Source organism: Gavialis gangeticus, unplaced genomic scaffold, assembly GCF_001723915.1.
Source record: "Gavialis gangeticus isolate Ggan-Ray unplaced genomic scaffold, GavGan_comp1, whole genome shotgun sequence".
NCBI classification, from domain to species: domain Eukaryota; kingdom Metazoa; phylum Chordata; order Crocodylia; family Gavialidae; genus Gavialis; species Gavialis gangeticus.
Genome location: NW_017729032.1, coordinates 254,085,631 through 254,109,212, shown reverse-complemented (window position 1 = coordinate 254,109,212; position 23,582 = coordinate 254,085,631). Strand labels below are relative to the sequence as shown.

At 40.9% G+C, this 23,582-nt stretch overlaps 1 protein-coding gene across 2 annotated transcripts in view; it reads left to right on the top strand.

Annotated features, from left to right (window-relative positions):
- Nucleotides 1–23,582, top strand: part of EPHA3 (EPH receptor A3) — a 405,788-nt gene that overhangs the window by 240,772 nt on the left and 141,434 nt on the right. For both annotated transcript variants that reach the window (XM_019525737.1, XM_019525736.1), the window contains exons 4-5: nt 17,140–17,295; nt 18,077–18,412. In XM_019525737.1, coding sequence (XP_019381282.1) covers nt 17,140–17,295; nt 18,077–18,412 — 492 coding nt within the window. The remainder of the gene's footprint in view (nt 1–17,139; nt 17,296–18,076; nt 18,413–23,582) is intronic.

Below are 23,582 nucleotides of genomic sequence, written 5' to 3'. Positions count from 1 at the left end.
GGGTCATCAAACGTCCCACTGATTTCCTTGCTTGGTAGTTGGCAACCAGATGTGTGCATCAGTTGGGGTTTTCTTTTTGTATTATAGTAGATTACTGCAGGATATTTGACTAACTCTTTCAAAGATACAGTCTGTTTCTCTGCTGGACTGTCCTTGCTGAGTAAATGCTGAGAGGCAGGGATTTCTTAGGGTGATATCCTTTATCACTGAATAGTTGGGATGGAGTTAGACAAGCTTTTGAATAGAAAGCATTGTTCCTCAGGTCTGATCAGAGGAGATGGTGACAGAAATGGCACATGTCATGTGATCGGCCCCCTGAAAACACTCTACAGCCATGCCCTGACAGAAGCACATGGCTGCAGAGTGCTTTAAAATTGCCGATCGCACAACAAATTAACCCACATCTAATGAGGGTTCAGATGAAGGTGCTCCAGAGTGGAATGCCTTCATTAGTGTCTCTCAGCCCCTGCACATGATCAGGGCTGGGCTGATCCAAAGTCAAGCTTGATTTCCTCCCTCTTCCTCTCCTGACAAATGCCTGTTGGGTCATGGGGTCATTCTGACTTACAGCACTTTTTGTGAAGCTCCATGAGTTACAGCAGGGAGTTGCACATCTGTCAGCACCTGAGGAGCCAGGCAGAGCATAGTAAAGAACAGCACTGGGAGAGGGTGATTGAAATTCCCAGGGGCAACAAACAGACAGCTAACAGAAGAAAAGAAGCTGCTTACAGAGAGATCAAAAGAGAGGGGGTCATTCTCACCTTTCATGTATGGAAATAATTGAGGAATCAGGTAAAATATAATGTGCCATAAAACCAATAGTCCTTGGTTATCAGTGTCCAGCCAGCTTATGAATTTTTGTTCCCAAATTAAAGGTGTTGGGTAGATTCTCTTCAATATGAGGATAGTGAGGTCGGAGACAAAATGGTTGTTGTGTGAGAAATATACTTCTAATAGGTGGGGTTCATGTGTGTTCTCTCCTTCATCTTTTTTTCTATGAGAGTTTATTCTGGTGCATAGTTTTTGTTCAGTTTCACCTACACAGTGGCCATGAGAGCACTTGGCACACTGGATCAAGCATATCAAAGTCATGGGTAGTAGTGGCAGTAGAGATGTCCTGACAAGTTAAACATTTCTTGCCAAGGTAAGGCTGTATCCCATGTGGTGTCTATTGGGCCATGGCGAGCTTGCTTCTGATGATCAATTGGGCAAGGTTAGGGAGTTGTTTGAATGCTAGGAGTAGAGGGGCTAGGAATGTTTCTCTCAGTGTCCAATCTTTGTTGAGTATAGTCCATAGTAGTTTGGTGGTTCTTCCATTTGATTCTAGTGTGGGATGGTGGGTAGCCACCAGGGGCATGTGGTTGCAGCAAGTTTTCGTTTTATATTGTAGCAGATTACTGTGGGGTATTTGAATAGTTCTTTCAGATGTATGGTTTGATTCTGTGCTGGAGTGTCCTTATTGTATAAAGGCAGATTTTAGATTGGTCAGGTGAACATCAGGTGAGCATCACGCTTCAGTGCAGATTCAGTGGTATCTGAGGGCCTGGCTATTGATTACAGCTTTTTGGTGTGCTTTTGATGACTGCTCGTGAGCATAGGTCAATAGGTTTTCTATACATAGTGGTGTGTAGGGTGCCACTCTGAGTAAAAGTATTTGCAGGTTGGTTAGGTGGGCAATGTGATTGTTCTCCTTAAAGTATATGCAGTAGTACCTGAGGGCCTGGTGTAGATTACTCTTTTCTTGCTGTATTTAAGATGATTGCTGATTTTGTGGACATAAGTATGGTGGTCCATGGGTTTTTTTTGTATGTAGTGGTTTGTACAGGACCATCCCAGATATAAATCACAGCATCTAGAGAGCTGATGTCAGTATAGGAGTATTCCAGGGAAAATTTGTTTGTTTGTGTATTCATTAGAGTTTATTCTGCCTTATAGGAAAGGTTGAGAATAGCTAATTTGATTGAAGCATAGTAGTTGTTGAACCTGTGGTAGACATGAATAAGCATGTTTAGGGGTTCAGTTCAGATGATGAAAAATATAATCTTTGTATCTCAGGTACAGTGCAGGTTTGCTAGTGCAGTTTTCCAAAAAATCCTCTTCCAGGAGGCTCATGAAGAGTTTGGAATATTGGGGAGTAATACATGTGCCCATAGCTGTGCCCATGGTTTGGAGGCAGTGTCGGGTATTGAAAGTTAAGTTATGGGTGTGGATGACATGGATGATTTGTACAATATTTTGTGGTTGCAGATGTGAGTGTAGCCCATTCTCCTCTGTATATTTCAGAACTGCAGCTGTGCTTTCATGGAATATTAGTGTACAGGCTAGTGATATCCATGGTTGTAAGTATGGCCTTCTTGTGGTGCTGGTTGATGTTCCAGTTCTTGTTGATGAAGTCTATTGTGTAGAAAACTTGAGTGACAAGTGTGCTAGGAATAGCAAGTGGTTTTAGGATAGCTTCTATGAATCCTGACAGTTCTTCAGTAAGGGTTTCACAGCTGTGTATGATGATTCTGTTAGGGTGTCAACCTTGTGAATCTTTGGGAGTGTATAGAAAGTTCCTGGGGTGGGAAAGTGGAGGATTCATGAAGGAATGCTTTTTTTCATAGCTGCTATAGAAAGGATTTGGAAACATTTTTCTGTGCAAGCAAAAACTGGTGTGGGGTCCTCCCCTCTTAAGTGGTTCATTTCAGCATTGTCTGTTAGCCTCATGAATATGGTCTTAATGGTTGGGAATGACTATAGTTCTCCTTCATTAGCTGGTTTAATCATTGGTCGTTGTTGGATCTTAGGGACCATATAGCTTCTCTCGTTCAAGGAAACTGGTTTGATCATTCTGTTGAGAAAACACCAGCTGAATAGTTCTTTTCTGTTCAGTTTGGTAACAGATATTAAGCATTTGAGGGGGGGGCAGGTGTCTCCTGGAAGACATTAAACTGCATCAAAAGAAGTATGAAATGTCTGTTGGAAATCTAGCTATGCACCGAAATTTTCTTGATATTCTGGCATAACTTAAAAGTATTTTATTAATCAAAATACATCTCAATTGTACTTACAGGAGTTATTATACTGAACAACCATATTGTAACATTTTCTTCTAATCTGGATTTCTCAGAGCTTTGGACAGAGCAGCATCATTTAAACATATCTCTCTCTCAATCAATCTTGATATTGGCTCCATTTGTGACTCCAAGACACAGCATAGTGTTGATCAGTTACTACTGTAACTAATAGTAAGGTGTGCAATACCTATCTTTAGTTGCAGCAAATCCTATGATATTAGCTTTTAGCCTCTGTAAATATCAGTGCTTTAAGCAATATAACATTTAAACAACTTTAAGGTGAACAAGAGAAAGCAGCAACCTTCAACACCTACAGATTAAAATTAAAATCTCTCAAATTCTTTGTACCATATGTTGCTTCTTGTGGTTGTGTTTGGAAAATGAAAGTTGTAAAATTGATGAGGAACATGAGAAAATTAACCATAACTGTCTTTTGTAATACCTCCACCTCCAGGAGATAAACTGGAAGATCCAAGTGTAGCCATTAGAGAACTTTCAGCTTCTTTTCTGAAGTTCTGGAGAAGGACCTGCCTCATGATATTAGGTATTGCAGAAATCCCAGCTGTTGACCATGCAATAATGCCTTAATCTCAAGAACTGAAATATTTCCCCCTTTATGTGAATATAATGCTTATCAAAGGTGCCAGATTATCAGGGCCAGGAACTGTAACCCTCTTTTATACATATAAAACATATGTGTACAAGATGGGCCAACACAACATAACACTAATCATTCAGTGTGCCAATACCTTGACCTGAAATTAACTTGACTGCTCGGTGGAAACTATAAACAAATGTACTAATACATTCTGATGATAGGAGTGGATATATGTCAGCTGAAAGCCAGACTGAGATCCTCCTGAACTTAGTCACCAAACAGGTTTTTGAATAGAGCACAAGACTTGTTGTCAGGGCACCAGAAATTGTCTCCTATCTCTGTGCTGACTTGGACGATTATTTACATTCTACCTCATTTTCCACAGTTGCAAAGTAAAAACAATAATTGCCACCTGCCTCTTATAACTGTAGGTAAAAAGCTTTGAAACAAAAATAAATGTCAATAAATGCAAAGTAATGACTATCAGAGGGAAAATGTAACCATTTGTATATTTTAAAAGTTTCTGGTCTGAAAGGTTGTGCATTATTGTAGATAGTAAAATGAGAAAATCTGCTTAAAGTACTTAAATGATTTAAAAACAAGATGATGTTCGATACTAGGCAATGTGATGGATTAATATAGAAAATATTGTTTTTATATATATACCCGTAGTGCAAGCTCACTCAAAATACTGAGCGCAGAATTGTTCACCTAATACAAAGTAACAGTATTGCAAAATTGCAAGAGTGGATGAAAATAATCAAAGGAAAAGGAAGCTGTCATATGAAGAGGACTTGGCAAGTATGTGCTTGTAAAAACATGAATAGGAAGGGGTGTGATAGAAGGTAAAATAATGATTGGCTGAGAGAAGGCAATTCAGGAGCATCTATTCTTTCTGTCTAATCATGTGAGAACAAGGGGGCATTTAGTAATTAAAAGGTGGAAAGTTGTAAACTGATGGAGGGCAATACATTTTTTACTCTACAGGAAGTTTTGCTCTGTGGAACTCAATGCCACAGGCAGTCATTATGTCCAAAAATGTAGCAGGCATCAAAAAAGAACTGGCTAGTTTACATGGATAACAAGAATATTCCAAACTGCTGTACATAGCTGTGATGCAAATATTAGAAGGGATATTGAACCTCAAGCTCGGGATGTAAGTCAGCTCTAGCTGATAGACACAAGGCTGAAGGACAGACCTGCCTCAGATACTTACCAGTGTAAAATACAGGATACTAGACTAGACAGTCCCTAGGTCTGAACCACTATGGCAATTTCTCTATTCCTAAGAGAATTACTGCAATGAATAGCCTAGCCTTGCTTAGAATGTGTACAGGAGATGGGTGATAAAGGTTGCCTTAAATAATTCTGTGAGATATCCATGCAGCCTCAACACCAACCTTTTTTTTTTTTTCCTCATATTGTGAAATGTAGCCCAGGAGGATTAGTACAAGCCCCTTTGACTCACCTTCTCAAATAGAGGGGAATAGCTGAGGGCATATCTCCATTACCCACAGATTTTATGGAGCTTCAAGGCAATATATTCTTGTGCATGCATACTGTGTAGAAGGATGCCTCAGCACCAATGAGGTTAACAATGACTCATTAGCAAAACTGACATACAGATGGAAGGCAACAGAAAGCCTGAGTCACGATGGCACTTTGATATTTCATACATTTGAAGTCCTTATGGCATGTTGTGTATATTCTTAGTGTGCACATATACCTATGTTATTTCAAATACCCATATATTTTGAAGCTGTTGAGAACCTTTAGCAAATTTGTCTTCCAGGAATCATATTTTAACTATTTTTTTTTTTTAAAATGAAATTCTTGACCTTTAGGATTGCCAACAGTGCATCTAAATCTCTGAACTTTCTTTGTGTTCATGAGTGACAGATGGTGATTGATTTTATAAATGAAAGTCTTTTTTTCTTTTTCTTTTTACTCTTTAGAAAATGTGTCTTGGATTTAGAAGTTGCTTTTCATTCCACAGCATGGAATAAGATCAACCTATTCTCGTGTTCACAAACTCACGGTTTAGGCTCCTTTTAAAGGATCCACAGGCCCTAATTCAGAACAGCATCCAATTCAAGGGGAAACCTGAAGCAGACATGTGAAAATCTATTTACTAAGTCCCATGGAAATTAGTGGCTTTTGAACAGGTGCTTACCTGCTTTCCTCAGCAGGAATAAAACTAAGCACATGCCTATGTAGTTTTTATTTAATCAAGAGAGAAGTGTCTAATTCTCCTCCTAATAGCAAACCATTTAAATATTCTGGAAAAGAGTGGCTGGAAGTGAGTTGAAACATTGGCTGCCTTTTGGTGTGAAGCTTTTGTTTGTCTATTGCAACTCAAAACACCTTTTACACTTTTAGACCCATTTGTCTTTAACAGTGTGCCTTTTGAGAGCATTGCCACTAACAGTCGTTGCCATAATGCACTTCAAAAAAAGAGATACAGAAGCCTGCAAAGGATAATATGAAGCTACAAGTGAAAGGTGCCCTGTTATTCCCTCGGGATAAAGATATCTCTTATGTACTTATAATTAATAAGTCTGCCAGTAGCAGTTATTAAACAAAGAAAGGAATTGTTTCTGCTGAATAACTTGACCTTGGAGTAAAGCCAATTTAAAAAGCATCTGATTAAAATACGTTAAGGTCACAGATCACTGTAAAATATGAAGTGGGAAGTAAAACGCAGAAATTTACTCATGGGTAAGATTAAATACTACTGAATATGTTGTTTCCACTAACAGCACTTTTCAAGTGTAAAATATGAAAAGTGCTCATTCTAGGATTTTTTTTTTTTTTTGTAGAGGCATTTAGATGTTGCTGTACAGAATCTCTGCAGCATAGTTAGTGACAGTTCAGTTTTCTGGAAAGAAGTTGCGGGGGGAGGAAGGAGGATAAATGGTGAGCATGATATGTTATTGTTACAGAGTGATGTGCATCGCCTTGTTAAATGGTCACAGTTTAACATTGTAATACAAAGTTTTTACAAGTGAACCAGGAATTCAAGATACACTTACACTCCCCATAGCTGTTAGCGCAGAACCCCTTGGTGCAGACTCAATATAAGGCATCTCATTCTCATCTCTTCTTGCTTTGTGGTGCACAACACTTTAGTCCATTCAAGTGCTTTCATTTAACTCAATAGGCTCAATATAGAGATCTGTAGATAAGAATTAAGAATTAGTGATTTGCCATACACCACAAATCAGAACAGCTCACGTTTAGCTTCAGAAGTTGTGTCATCTATGAAAATTAAACAAAATATTCTGGAAATATTGCCACTCTAAAATCTGTTTCTCCTATATAACCAACTCATCCATAAAAAACACATTGGCCACATCCACATGAGCAGGGGCATACCTTTGCAGTAGCACAAATAGTACCAGCACAAATTTGTGCCACTATTTTGTGCCACCATGCATGCTCCTGCCTGCGTGTCCCGCTGCTGCATGTACTGCAGGGAGGAGCTGGCTAGGGCACATCCCCTGTACTAGCCATCCCTTGCACTGAGGCACCCTGTCTCCTGGCCAGCTGGGGAGCAGCACGTGGAGCCCCCATGCTGAGATACCCTACACCCCAGTCAGTTGCTCCCTGGCTGGCTGGGGCTCAGTATGCCTCGAGATGGGGGAGCAGGCAGTCCTGGGCTGGCTGCTCCCCTGTCTCCTTGTGCCTTAGCACGGAGGCTCCATTGCAGAGCCCCCATGCCACCCGGGTCACTTTGCCATGTGCCAGGGTGTGTGTGCAGGGGCATGCCCAGAGACAAATAATAGCTGTTCCTATATGTGCAGCTGCTCTTTGTACTGCAGGAAGCACGTGTCCGTACATGTGCACGCTCATTGGGATATGCACATTGTGGTCAGAAAACAGCTTTACTAAATTTTTGACTAATAATTTATTTTATTTGTAGCAAAATCTGAAGAAAATAAGAAAATAGTTTTTGTCAACTCAGAATGCTTGATTCTAAATTACTGTGCTAGGTCAGGTTTTGTATAGGCAAGGAATATAAGATCAGTTACTACAGCAGGGGTATAGTTTGGTGGAGGGGGAGTGTAGAAGTAAGAAAAATATCCTGAGATTCTTATTTCCTGGGATAAAAAAGGTAACATACTTATATCATAGAGCTAAAATCCACAACTTTTTATAAACTAAAACTGTACAAATCATTTGAATGGTATATTTTTATATAATGCAAAACTAGAAATGAAAATAGAAAAAGGAAATAATGAGGAAAAAATCTTATTATTTTAGAAAGCTCCAAAATAGATATATTTACATAATGCTTGGCATGTACATTACATTTCCCTTTTCATAGGTACAGTGGTAGGAAATGAAACTGTGATTTTTTTTCACTCTTGTCCCCAAATTCAGCCAGACATAATATGCTTCCCAATGCTCAGAACTTTATTGTTAAAGAATAGCATCAATATTTGTGCATAGGACATCACACTTCATTGTAGAATTTCTCATTGAAAGGATCAGATATTTTATCATGAAGGAACTGGAATCACCCAGGAAGACAGGGATAGTGATTTCATTGTCCAATGCAGCAAATCATCTTTCTAGATCCTTGAGTTTCGTAGCTGACATTTCAACTAGAGAATATTCCACTTTGTTGTAAGCTCCTGTCAGAAGGCTGAGCTCACTCTAGATCTAGAGTTCATTTCAGACCTGAGTAAAGATTAAATACAGAGACATCTCTGCTCAGTATTAGACCTGAGTATTTCTCACTATGTTGAATTTTCTCTTTACTTTGTAAATTAAATGGATTGGTGTCCATTTGAACTATTTCATGCTTTAGAAGCAGAACACTAGCTGCTTCCATTTTAGTCAGTGGAGCTCGGAAGTTAGGGACCTGCTGGAAGTTTCATTCCCCAGCTTGAGCTGAACTCTTAACCTCTGTAGGCCAGGAGGAAGTAATAGGTCCACTGTTGATTGATATATTCAAGTTTTCTGTGCAGTAAATTGAGGCTAGGTGCCAGGAGCTACTGAAGAAGCCTCTGTATGACCTATGCTCAAGAAACTCTTGTTATTGAGAGTGCAACTACTTCTCAGCTAGTATCTGGCTCTTACTTTGAAAATGATTGTGGCAAGGCAACTGATAAATGCCTGAGTCTTTGGACCCTTGACCCTGGTCAAAAAGGTTCGAGCTCTGGTGATGGGATAGAAATTATTCTGATTTCGTCTCAGCAACGGACATCTGCACTGGTTCTGTTTTAGATCTGTCAGGAGCTTTTGATACTGCATTGACTTGCCTACAAAACCCAGTAGGAGAGACTGGAGTTACTTTGGAGGTTAAAATTAGACTATGTAGAGCTCCCTCCTCTGTAACTAGACTACTTCTGGTACCCGACCTAGCTTGTTTAAAACTATCTTGGGTACTGGAGCACTACACTGCAGTCTAGAGAGAAGGCACATCCATTGTTCTCTTTTGTATCTGAATACGGTAGCTGGAATCTTTTGTTCCCCTACACCAAGAGTTCTAAACTTGGGGAGCCATTGAAGCCATATTATGATATTTGCCTGCTCCCCCACCTGTGTAGTTACATGAGAGACCTGAGTGGGATATTTGCAGTCCACTGATGACATCCAGCTGTCACTATCTACAAATTCCACTTAAATTGAAACTTGTTTCCTTACTCAAGACAGTAAGTGTTTGTTGGATGTTTATTAAGACTTTTCTCCAGAAAATTCCTGTTGAGTTCAATAGGAGAGCAGATTGAATAAAAGCCTCAATGAGTTCCAGGGTAAGCTTATAGCCCCACAGTTTGTTTGTGCTGGGTACGTAAGAGGATACTAAGGGATTCAGGAGTATGAATATGTCTTTGCACCCATGTGTGTCTATTTCTTTTCCTACTGTACTTTACAATGGGAGATAATGAAAAGTGTTTCTTATGGCCATCTTGCTTGCATGCTGGCTTCTGGTTTCTTTACTATTCCATCCAGGAAGAGCACAGACCAACTGCAGATGCTTCCTCAGCCTGGCAAAGGGTATTTTTACCCAAAAGCTTGCAAAGAAGAATTTTTCCAAGTATTTGAGTTGGTCTAATAAAAGATATCAGATTTATCCAAAGAACCTTCTTAGCATTGAGGGATTTTATCAGGAAATCTACATTATAATGCATTGTTCTATGATGTGAGAGATCCCACAATAGAATGTGAGGAATGAGAAACTACACATTTTCAGTTTGGTGTAATGAATTACATTCATCCACTCATAACTGGGTGGCTAAGGATAGAATGTCCACCTTCACATTGAATTTTCTTGTCTTTATGTGTTCAGCACAGAGGCTTAATGTTTTAATATATGTTTAATTTTTAAATATATCACAATCATGTCTCAAAGGAGCAAATATATAACTGTGTGACCCAAGTGTGAAACAAACCAGATCATCTTTGTTAATACATGGTTTCAGATTTAGGTTTGCTTGCTTATCAAAAACTGGGGAAAAATGGAAGGAATGGAGAAAAACAGAAGGGACATTTAATGCAAATAAAGCCTGATTTAATTAGTCTGTAAATGCAAATCTAACCTGCCTTGGGACTGGCTTCAGACTAACACAGCTATCTACCTCTCTGCTCATACTGGTAATGCCCTCCATTGTCCCGTATTTTTTTCCTAATACTTGAAATCCACTGCTTAAGCCAACATTTTTTTGTCTGTGGAGTTTATATTGACAGGCATTATTCCAGAGATAGTTTTAAAAGGACATGCCAAAGGTTTAAGTTTCTACCTCCGAGTCAAGGCAAACTGCTCTGTAGCATTCACTGCTCAGCAAACATGTGCTGTCCTCTGGCTACAGGTCTGGTGCAAAGATCTCCATGGCTGCTAGTCTGAGCACATCCTTTCCTTAGATGAAAGCTGGAGTAGTTTGAAAGGCTTCCATAACACGGTCCGCTCAGGGGGGCGCTTTAGCATTCTCTTTGTAGAGGAAAGAGACGTGAGATGTATTCCAGGGCCACTGACACCTGTCTTGTTAAAGCATGGGGGGGCAATGGGGTGGAATGTTGTTATCTATGAGCCACACTGGTTTATGATTGAATCCCCTTATTTTCTAAATGTTGCGTTTTAATGCCATGGTGGCATTTTGCCCTTAGGCTTTTAGATTGAACAGTAGATGAACAAAGGAGGGAAACACTCCATCACATTGTAAATGCTGCCCTTTGCACACGGTGTTTAACAACTGCATATATCCACTTTCAGTGCATTGAAATGCTTCAGCCTTCCTTCAAAGCATTGTACTTCTATTCAAAGTGCAAAGAATGGGGTTCCTGTAGGATCATGGAGTGCAGCTCATTTTGCGAATAAACAGTTGCTTTGACCTTGTACTGGCAAATGGGCCCTGTCAAGCCTGGAATAGCAGGGCCAGGAAATCATCTGTTTAGTCAGTGCTGGTTCAGGTCATTAGATTGTGTTTACCACTGGGAATTGGTGATATTGCTGTGTGTATAGGGGGCTGAAAGTCTGAATACTAAAAGACCTTTATTTACCAACAGCTTTATTTTTTAATTTAAAATTAATTCAGATTGAAATGAACCATTTAACCCTTAATTAGGACCATATTTTCCTCTCTAAGTCAAACACATTAGTCAAATGGAGGTAAAATTTGCTTTGCTGTTGAAGAGACTGTCCCTTTTTTCAGTAGTAACTACCATGACTTGCTAAACGCATTTGTTTTCCTTTCACAAAGGTAATTTTCCTCATACTGGCCCTGGCTAAGTCAGACATATTAATTATGGCATAAGGAAACCTGTTGCTCTACAGTAATGAGACAGTACTGTCATCTTGAAACAATACTTGGTCTGATGGGAGTAAATCAAGAGTAGCTTCAGGAAATTCATTGATTTTACACTAAGGCAAGAAAAATAAAAACAACCTGCATATTCTAGGGCCTTTTTAATTAATGCTTTAGCAGGAATTGTCACAGGGGTCTACTACTGAATGTCAGGTGTAGTTGGGCACCTTGCACTTCTGAAATTCCCAGTCGTATTATATATTTATTGCCATTATCCATCTCCTTAGTCACTCACAAAACCTACTTCCCTCATTTTCACTGTGTTCAGACCTTTCTCACTCTAACTTATTGTGTTTTCTTCTTCCTGTAATGCTTCTGCTTCAGAGTTGATGCAATCAGGTTAGTACTCCTGTCTAGTTAATCAAAGGAGTAATTAATCCTGGAGAGCTTGCAATAACCCTTCCTTGAAGCCCTGCAGTTGGGTGGTCTAAAGGCAGCATTTCTCTACATAGGCCTCAGCGAGGGGTACTCCTTTATTGATTGGTAATGATGATGGAACAACTTTTAGGATTCAGAGAAGAATGACCTTGCCCCAAACAGTGTGACTGCTCTATGATCACCTTCTGTTGTGTCCCTTGGGGAGGAAGGGGGAACAAAGGGAAGAAGTTCAGCTGAGTAACATAGGGAGCAGGAGCTGGTTGCACCTGAGCTTCAGTCTCTTTTGCAACAGCTAGAAGCAGTCCCCCTTTTCAGACACAACAGCATCCTTTCAATCTAGACTGAAAGTTCAAGATTAAAACCTTTCAGAATTGGCCAATATCTTTTCTTTTTTTTTTTTTTTTTTGAGTAAAGCTTCCATGAAAGCTGCAGTTTTTCAGTAATTCAGCCAAAGGAAGGATAACCTATTTCTTATCTCTAATTTTAAGTGAAAGCAGTAGTAGTAGTAGTAGTAGAAAGAGAGGCAGTGAAAAGTAAACCTTAACCATAAAAGTGCATTTAAAGCAAATGCAAATGCTGTTCACAGCTATTCTCCATATTTAAACTTAAAAATATTGTGACGGTGAATGTATCAGTGCTTTTTTGTTTTCTACCTGCCTCAAGAAGCTCAATACTGCTCCTTCAAAATAAGAAACCCAGCCCTTCTTAGCCATGAAACTGAACCACTCTCATAATGATGGTTTCAGTTTTCCTACTTGTACGTAAAACAACTGACAAAAAAAAGTGACCGCTTCTTTGTGCCATCCCTTTCCATGTTTTAATTTTCAGTATAATTGCAGTTTTTTCTCCTTTGGCTTGCAGCACTGCATAATCTTAAATTAGTCTGACACACAAGGACAGAAAGTGCAAGGCAACCCAAGGGGAAGAAACAAATCGGAATCCTTCTCCTAGGGCATGCTGGGACACCAGGGCTCTAACCAGCTCCTTTCCCCCCTGAGTGCTTGCTTCATACTACAGTAGCTTAGTGATACAGAAAGCAGAAAGACAATGAAATTCTTGCCCCAGAGGGGTAAAAAGTCTAATCTAGGCTTATTAGGATGTTTCCAGCCCTATGCTGCTTCCTTTTTCTCTCTTCCTTTCTTAAATGAAGTCTACAGGCTTTCCTCAGAGGCATCCAAAGGAAGAAGCATATTAACAGAGCAGCTTTGCGCCTTGTTTCCCTCTGTCCTTCTCCCTCCAAGTAAAAATTATGCTTACCTTTCACATAAGCTTATGTACTATTGTCATATAAGCTGTTGTACAGATGCTGTAGTAATAGCCGCTTTGGCAATTCCCATAATAAAATATATCATATTGTAAATTCCACCCCAGCAGCTGCCTGTGAGCATAGTATGAATTGCATTGATATTATGAATAAAGTATTTTTGAAAGGCAGTTGCTGTTATGTCTAGGAAGAGGAGATGGATGGGTTGACTGCATGATGTAGATTTTACTTTTTAGAGTCTTAACCTTTGAAGCTCATCACTGCTAAGATAGGAATTGAGTATCACTATATTAAAGGAAGTATAACTTTTTCTATTCATCTAGCCAAATGTACTTTTTAATATTAAGCCTATTCTGCAGTCTCACAAGGGTTAAACTGAAAGGAAGACTTCTAGGGAATGAATACCGGGGCCATGTCTACACGAGACACTGTCTGTGCAGTGGTTACTGCGCAGTCATTTAGTACTTGTGTAAACAAACACTAAATGACTGCCCAGTAACCAGAGTTACTGCACAGTAGCATCGCTGAATGACTGCGCAGTAGCTTGTGACTACTGCAGAGCAGTCACCGGCTACTATGAAGTCAGCGTCTTGTGTAGATGCAGCCTATGTATCAAAAATGCAGTGTCATTTTGATTGTTTGAGGCATGTACTCTGGCTAGCACTTCTGAAGTTAGCATTAAAACCAGTTCTCTGTTGGTTTTGAATTTTTAATAATGGACTGCCAGAAGCCCTTTTATGCCAAGACATAGCAGGGTAATTTGATGACAGGAAGCAAAACCCACCAGGTTACTGTGACACTGACATTTTTGTCCATGGAGCCTTATTGGGGAAGGGGACTGAAGTCTGATACTTCAGTGAAATGAAAAAAACAGACAAACAACAAAAAAACACAAGAAGCCATGGCCAGAGGGGACAAAGGACTGTCAGTCCATGCAGATGCAGTTATTGATATAAGGTTCTGTGAACTCATAGGCTAGGTACAGACATTCAAAAAGCCTGAGGCAGAACCAATCTAAGTGATATGGTTTTCTGTAAACAGTGTAGCTTATATCAGTAGTGAACAGGACATACATTCATCGGGGGGGGGCAGTAAATCTTCGACATTTTAAAACCAGCTTATGTGTGTCAAACTTCTGTTCTATTATGGGTCTAAACCAAATTCTGTTCACTTATACTGGTAAAAGTGTGTGGCCAAACTGTGGCAGGTATATGGCATGGGCAGCCTCTGCATGTGACACATGGCAGATCAGGGAGGCCTAGTGGCAGGTAGAGCATGAAGCAGAAACCAGACCAGGAAGGGACCACCGGGCAGGCAGAAGCAAGCAGGGCATCAGATCAGGCAGGGGAAAGGGAACTGAGAGGGTGCAGGGCTCCATTTGTTTTGCGTCTGCCAAAAAAGGTTGGCTTCCACTAGCTTGCAAGGTCATTTTTGCAGGTCATATTTTCCTAAAATGCTTGGTGGCCTCCACATCAGTGACTTAAGTACAGGCTTGTTTGTAATGCTAGCCGGGAAGATCTTTCAATATGAGGTCTTTCTGGGATAGTTTAACAACAAAATTAAGCTGTGGCAGCTGCAGTCAGTCAGGCTTTATTTGCAAAGTCTGTGGAGTACTAAATGGTGACCAGGATGTTTCCTGAGAAACATGTCATATTTCTTAACTTGTTTGTAGTGTTCTGTGAGATTCTATTTTAAAAAGTTTCTGAGCTGGATATTTGCCCAGATTTTTTTTTAATTATTACTATTTTCAGTTGTTTCATTCAGGTGTTTGGCACCCAAAACTGACAAACATATTCATCTAATCATCTAACTACAACGTGTCAAGAAACTATCTTGACATGCAGCATCAGAAAGTAACCAGTGAATTCATTTTTTGTACCCCAACAACTCTCTCTCTCTCGCCCACCCTCACAAAACTATTGGGACAATTATTCAGTATCTTTTTCCAACTAACAAGTGAAGAGTTGGTTTCCTTTGCATGCATTTTGTTTTCTTTTTGGGCAGTATGTGGCTGATCTCTAAAAAGATCCCATTATTTTTATCCTGCATGGGATGTTACACTTATGTGATGGTCATCTACCACTTGCAAAGCTGAAATTCAGGAGAATACTGATGATAAAGCCCTATTCCAGGTACAGGTGAACTTTTAAATCGTAGACACTTCAGGATACCCTCAAGCTGATCTTGGCTGTATGAGTGAAGTAGAGCTCTGTCTCAAGTGAAGGAGAGGCCTGTAAGTGCTCTGTGAATATTTTACATAGCTCCCTCTTACCACAGATCAGTTAGAAGATAGCAGGGTGTTTCCTATAAAATCTGTACATGGCCAATATTAGTATGGACCATGATAGAACAAAAATTAACAGTTAACATGTTCTAAGATGTATGAACTCTACTGTATTGTTGCTGCTTTTATGGTGTGTCATCATTATATATCTGCATATCTGTAATATGGCAGAAGTTCACCAGGACAGCTGTATTTGTTCAAACCAATTTTGAGAGACTTGTATTTCTCAGAGAGAGGAGTATCAGTTGAACAGGAGAATTTGGTGCTTGTTATCTGTGGATCTTTTTCTCACATGGACCATGTCACACATTGCAGTTAGGATGTGTTTATGTCATTTTAGACATGAGTGTTAGCATGTCCAAACAGAAAAACACGTACTAGGTATGATTGTATTATAGCAAAAACAGGAGTTTTGCAGGAGAAGCATCTCCAGATCATATTAAGTATCATGTTCAGCTGTCGTGGGACTGCTCCGTGAGATAATATGAGCACAGCTTTCTGATTTTCAGTCCAGCTTGTCTTGAACTGGTTCTGGTGTGGCGTCGGGGCTGAGACCATCAGTCAGCAAGTTGTGCATAAGAGATCACGTCAGAGGTCACAGCAAGCATTACCGTGCGACTACTCAAAACAAGTTTGAACTTTTAATATGGCACAGTAACACTTACTACAATCTAAATAAAACGTGTGCTAAGTGTCCAGCAGAACAATGCCCCTAGACAGCAAGGTCTTTTTACCAGAAAGAAGTCAATGGTGTTACTTTCCTGCATGGGGATTTTATAAACTACTTATTTACTTACTTCCTCATATCTATGACATTTTATTTAAGGCCTTTTCTCTCTGCTGCAAGTGTTGCAGAGTTGATATAAAATGCAACAAGAGGGAATTAGGGGGAGCATGCCAATGTTAATGAAACAACACCACCTGGAGTATGTCAGATGCAGCTCATACAGGCTCAAGCACCATTCCTAGAGGACTGTGTTAATGCAAAAAGTCATTGTTGTAGTGCACATGGTGAAGTCCCTGATATTCTTTCAGCATCAGAATGAGCTCGTTGAGCCTGGCTTCTCTCTCAGAAACAGAAAAGATCTTTCATCTTATTTCAGGGTATTTATTTTTGGCCAAAAGAAGGTGGGGATGGAACATTGGTTGACATCATTTTGCTTCTGTAAACAAACCTTTGCCAGAGGGGTCTGGGACAGAAGTTTCCTAAACCGGTTTGACCAAAATCAGTTAAGTCTGATATTACATTCAATCAGGTTTATCTTAAAACAGCTTCAGCTGTTTTGAAATTGGTTTATCTACACTGAACTTCTGTTCTGTTACAGATTTAAACCAGTTTCTGATCACTTAAACTGGCTTATGTGTAACTTCTGCCCCTAGCCAGAGAAAGAAGGTTAGCCTCTTTCAATACAACACAGACAGGATTTCAGAAGTTGACACCCAGCATGTGTGTGTGTGGGGGGGGGGAGTAAGCCTTTAATGATGCAGAGCAGAAACTACTTTTTTAATGCTGTTTTGTGATCCAAACAAATAGATTATGAATCAAAGTTTACATACAAAGGATTTCATTGTACTAAGAATTTATCATCATCAACTCCCTTATTAGGAGAAAAGTATATATTTTATAGATGATAATCATCCACAAAAATACAATGTATATATAAACAGATGCCAAGGCAATATCCCAGACAAAATGCTAAAATGAATCTGGTGCCTTGGGATTTCAAACTGCTGCTCTTGTTTTGCAGCTTGCCGACCTGGATTCTACAAAGCCTTTGCTGGCAATGTGAAGTGTGCTAAATGCCCACCTCACAGCTCCACCTATGAAGAAGGGTCTCTGAACTGCAGGTGTGAAAAGAACTACTTCCGCTCTGAGAAGGACCCTCCATCCATGGCTTGCACCAGTGAGTAGAATTCTTATGCTTAAGGCTGATTGTTTTTAGTCCTCTGCCTGGTTTATGTTCTTTAGCTGTGAACAGAGCTTTTTTCCCTGATAGCACCTTGCTTTTCACATGCAGAATACATTCCACTCCAACCCTTCTCCCCAGTGGCGATGTGTAAGGGGTGTACATGCACCCCCTGAGAGTGCCTGTGCACCCCCTGACTGGCCGTGCTTGCTACTCAGGCAACAGGCAGGAGCACCAGTGCCCCGCCTGTGAGCACTGGCTGGGGAGTGGGAGCACTGTCAGTGAGATTGGCTATGGGGGACTTCCCCTCCCCCCCCACCCACTGGTCACTGACTGGTCACGGGGGGGGCACTTGCCCCCCCCGACTAAGGTGGCACCAGTTCCGCACGCTTCCCCCTCCCAACCTCTCATGTTAAGCTTTTGACAACCTATAAGGCTTCTCAAGTTAGGTTTCTGTATTCTTGTTTTTAGTTCCTCCCTACTGTTTTCTGTAAGATTTCAGAGGGGAAAGGGAGTGGACCTTTTAAATGAATACCACTATTTTCAGAATAATGTGTCTGTAATAAAGCAATAAATTCTTACGTGTGTTTCAGAAAGCATCTCCAGTCTTGACTTGTATCTTGGAGGCCATTACCAACTCTAGGCACACTCCCTGACTTTGTTTGCAATACAGTGGAATGTCCCAGAAGGCCCAAAAGGCAGATAAAAAAAAGTATAGTGAAAGAGCACCAGATGAAACAAACATCCTGTTAATCTATTTTTTTATTTACCTTTATAGGACCTCCATCTGCACCAAGAAATGTTATCTCTAATATCAATGAAACATCAGTTATCCTTGACTGGAGTTGGCCCCTTGACACAGGTGGCCGGAAAGATGTCACCTTCAACATCATTTGCAAAAAATGTGGGGGAACTGTCAATCTCTGTGAGCCATGTAGTGGTAATGTGCGGTTTTTGCCCCGTCAAATTGGTCTCACCAACACCACCGTGACAGTAGTAGACCTTCTGGCGCACACCAACTACACATTTGAGATCGATGCAGTCAATGGGGTATCTGACCTGAGTGCACTCTCAAGGCAATTTGCAGCAGTTAGCATTACAACTAATCAAGCTGGTAAGTGTCATTGTACTCATTTTCTTCTCTGTTACGGAGATTGCTAAGATTTGGTTTCCCTGTCCCCTTTTTCCTGTTTCACCTGTGTGAGTGTTTATGTGCCAGTGTATCTCACTGAGTCCAGTGCTTCTTAGTAAACTAGGAAAAAGAGAAACAGAACCAAAGTGTGTTTCTGTGAAGGGGTCTGGCAGACTTACTGTTATGATTAACTTCCAGTCTCTAGTCAATAGTCTCTAATAACACCCTGGTATGATGCCATAGCTAGAATGTGTTTTATTAATAAAACCATATTTTAATAAAACACTCATTTCAATAATCTCCAACATAAATTACTATAGTAATCCTAGTGATTAATTTTGATTAAATAGAAGTGAAAAAATGCTTTGAAGTTGGGTACATAAAAAGCTAACATTAAATTATAGAGATTTAAAGCACTGTGCGTTTTTTTTCTTAGCACATTTCCTTTTCCCTCCAAGTCCAGATTGTTGCCAACTACATAGGGATGTGGACCAGAATATGGAATTACGCCCTGATCCTGTAACTGACAGCATGGAGGGGGACATTCTTTATTTGCCCTAGGAAAGGCATTGAGAGTATGTATGAGCCACAGCAGTCTGTCTTCTGGGACTGCAACAGAGATCAAGGCTGCCCCAGTTCTACCATTTGCTTTTCATTTGCCAAAGTTTCATTTGTATGATCGGTCCAAAGGATTTCTATGGAGCATCCAAGACTGAGGTAACATTTGCCAACAAAGGGCCAACTAGATCCCCAACCATCTGTAGTTCTTTTTTGTGTAATGCACCAGTCTATAGTTTTCTTGCTGAAAGCACATACTTTTGTGGTATGTTTGCTCTCTCCTCCTCTCCTCCCACCCATCACAAAAATAGAATTATTTTGCTGTCTTCCTCAAAATGCAGACCAAGAAATGAACGTGCTCCTGGCTAAGTTACTCTGTTGCAGTATCTAAGGCATCTGCTTTTAGGAAGTTGGGTGGGCTTATGACAGTTGCTCTACTGGGACAGACCCAAGCTGGCATACAACTCAGCATTCTTTGGGGCTGCACTAACTTGCATTAAGGGCCAGTGTGGCACTGTGCTGCATCTAAAATTCATGAAATAAGATACAAAAGTATCTCAAAGCCACCTTTGGGTTCCTTTCCCTCCTTATGTCGTGTTTTTTGAGGGTCACGGCATAGGATCCGAAAAGTAAACAGAATCTGTCCCAAAGAATCTTTGTAGGGGGTGTAGACCATGCATTTGCTACAGAATAGGGGTGTTGCATGGCACCTCTCATGGGCTGGAACTGGCTTGGACCACAAGATAGCAGTGGCAGTGGGGCAAGTGATGGCAGGCCAGAGAGTGGTTGCCACAGTGGAGGTGCATAAGCAGTGGTGAGCCATGTGGCTGCAGGTTGATCAAGGGCTATATTTGCACAGCCTTCACTTATGTACCTGCTACCAATATCCACGTCTACCAGGCCCCTGGATTCTGTGGCAGGCCATGCCCCAAGTTTCCTGTTAGGCTAGAAGGGACCATATGTTTTACACCTCTGCTGTAGAAGATTGTCTTAAGAATCCTCCTAGGTTTTTATATTCTGGATTCTGAAAGAGAACTGAGCTAAACCTTTCAGTTTTCTTCATGAAATCTTTTCCCCATTGTTTTTCAAGCTCATTTACAAATATGGTAAGTACATAAATTTTCCTCTTTCCCACAGAGCCCCTCTTATCTCCCATTCCCCACCCCCCTCCAAGCCTAGGAGACTAGTAGGGGAGCCACAGGGGGGGCACGTGCCCTCCCTGAGATTGGCCACTGCTGCCACCGCCAGCTTCTGTGGGCAGTCGCCACGCACCACCCTGATGCTGACACCGCCAACACTGCTGCCCACAAACTGTGCCCCCTGCCAGGCTCAGGAGGCACCAGTCACCCATGCCTGAGAGAACTGTAGACACTCCAGCCAGCCAGTTGTTCTGCAGACTTATTCCAGGTGATGATTTTCACCTGTAACAACTACCTGTTATTTTTCCAGAGGGGAACATTTCTGAAAGCACAGAGACAAAACTGCAAAATGTTTCATTTTCCTCAGTGGTGAAAGTGTGATTTCATGGCAGTTCTTCCAGTGGTGTGAACCACAGACTGCACATCTTCACTTCAGGCAAATACAGCACAGAGAAGTATCTGTATGAATTATAATTCCAGTGTTTCCAAAAAATCCAAAAGCCACCCAGAAAGTGAGCAAATGTTTCTCTACACAATATTTGCCACTGTTTATGTGGACATTTTTTGTCTTTGACTCCATTAGCAACCTAATAGATCATACACAGAAGTGATTTTTGGTAATGTTGGATTTAAGAGCTTGCTAGGCTATTTTAAAATAAATGGAGGCGTGATGCTTTGGCAAGTCAGTCAGTTATAAAGAGCAACACTTTTTATTGCATGTATATATAAATTACAAAGAATCATGTCAAATGCTGCTGAGAAATCAGCTGATGCCTGTAAAATGACTACAGAATTTTCCATCTAAGACTCATTGAAATGCATGATACTATGTAAGTAAAAAAGACAGTAAAAAAATCAGCAGATGTTTTCCATTCTTGAAAAGGAGGTATCCTTTATTATCTCACATAAGCTCTGACACTGTTCTGATCTCTCACTGGTGTCAATCCAGCAGTGATTCCTGGAAAGACAGTGGAGTTACAGAGTGTGTGGTGAGGAAAGAGGACCCAGCTCCTTGGCTTCCTGAAATACCAGCATGTTATGATAGTAGGTGTTAATGTAGCCTTTCATCCTTCCAAGATGAAACTTGTACCAGTTACATTCCTTGTGTTGGGCAGAAGGCAGGACAGTGTGGCACCAGAGTGTCATAAACTTTTGTAGATGGCAATCTACTTCACCAGATGCCATTAAACTGATGTAATATTTTAAAAGATCCCCTTTCACAGCTACTGAATGATATATACCTTAGATATAGGAACACCTTCCCTGTATTATATGCCATTTCTAAGATCCTTTGAACTGGAAACATTTTGGGATGGATTGGTGCTTTACGAATGTAAGAGACTGATTCTGATTCTCCTTTACCAATGGCAATGTAGTTTTCTTGGTGTAAAGTGTGTGTGGGTGAAATCAAGCCCATTACTTTATTGTATGGTTCATGGCATTGAGTGACTGCTTGTTACTTCAACTCCCCAGTGATTGGTAAGGGAGACTGGGAACAATGTCCTCCCTCATGTGAGTTTTACTTGGCTTTTGTTGCTTTTTGTTTCCTTTCGGTGAAGGTTAATGAAGCCCTGAAAAGCGAGCTCTCTGTCAAGATACAGCTCAGACTGATATGACATTGCAATATTTATAATTCCTTTAAGCCTTTCTGTCTTTGGCATGGAAATAATAATGGAAAGTTTAGCTTATAGAGTTAGGTTTGTCGATTATCCTCTTGATTTCATTGTAATATGCTATAAGATGCCCACATGATACGGCACCCTCTGAATTGTGCTTTATTACATTATAGACTGGAGCAGTGAGTCTCTGCCTATTGCATATGCTGAAGGGAAGAACTCTTTCTCCTGCTTCACATCAATATGTTTTCACACAGATGTTATCTCCTAATAACACCAATCAACCCTGCTTAGGAAGGGTCACTGGCTGCGTTAGGAGATTATATGGTATTCGGTGTCCCTGAGGGTGGGGTGCTAATTATGAATGTGTCATGCAGAGAGACTGACAGCTGTGCCACATTGCCTGGCCTATCTGCAGAATTATCAGGCCCATGTGCAGATTTGCTGGCTTTGTGAATGTCCTGGTCACAGTTTCATTCTTCTGCAATTGATTTCCTTCTTTTGTTTCTTTTTTATGTTGGAGGATCCACAGATCCAGGGGCAGATCGAGAGGGGCTGCAGTGGTGCAGTTGTACCTCCCTTTGATTCCTGCTCCATGCAAACTTTTAAACCAACTGCCTGGGAGTGGCTGTGGCATTTCTATTCATACAGTGCTGAGGGAGTCAATTGACTTCATGTCCCATTGTAATCTACCTGATTCCTGCTAGTCTATCTCAATTCCACAGGTGTTAACAACTAGGGCTGTGCAAAGCTTCGACTTAAAATTCGATTCAACAAATATTCGACATATTCAACCTTGAAAAGTGAAAGTTGAGTCTAATAGCTGTCGAATTGAATACCAGAAGTCAAATATTAACAGTGCCAGTCAAATATTAACAGCGCGGGTCAAATATTCGACAAGGGTCGAATATTCGACTTGCCTATACTGGATTTCCTGTGGGGGAGGGAAAAAATGAAAAGTGAGGGGGGTGAGGGGGAAGGAGTGCTTTCATGACTGACATGTGTGGCTGGCCAGTGACCTGTCAGCATTCTCTGAGGTCCCTTCCAATCCCTGTGCTCTGCAGGAGGGTCAGAGAAAATGCATGAAAGGCAGCAGTTTTTCAGCTCCCTGATTTCTGCCTTGGGGTCAGTTTCTGAGCTGCTGGTGTTCGCCAGCACCGCTGCGTCAGACCACGATGGCTGGAAGCCCTGATCTTTGACAGATTCCCCGCTTGCAACACTAGCAACAGGGATTTCTGAGAACTTGGTGCTTTTATTTTAGAACTGCTTTTCATATTAGTTTACGCTTATATTGGATGGGGTTAGTAGTAGCCTAGGATCTATTCTATATATAGGAATTTAGTTTATATATATATATTTTTATACATCATTCATTCTTTCCACCACACCAAAGCTTCTCAATATATTATCCACACACACAAACACATTTACATAACATCCAGAAATCTAATCCGTGGTGCACAGCACACTTAGAGGTTCCAGTTTACATACGAAGAAACACATTATGAAGTGGGGTGGAAAGACAGGTGGCCACACTGGCCAGCCTGCACGAAGGGGAGCAAGGGGGGTTGGAAACGGGAGAGCTGCAGTTTCTCCCCCTACCAAACTCAGACGTAGCCTCTTACCTCCCGCTACAAGGGATGAGGCAGCACAGCAGCGCATTCCACCCCTGTGTCACTGCCTGTGCTCTGCCTTCCAGTGCCAGAAGAGCTGGCGCTGATCTGGATCTCAGTGCCCTGGCAAGGGAAGTTCTGGGGAAGGAGGGGGAATCAGTTGAGTTTGTGCTCGACACCCCTCAGGTTTTTTTCCTTTCAAGCCACGAGGTCTTTCCCAGAAGGC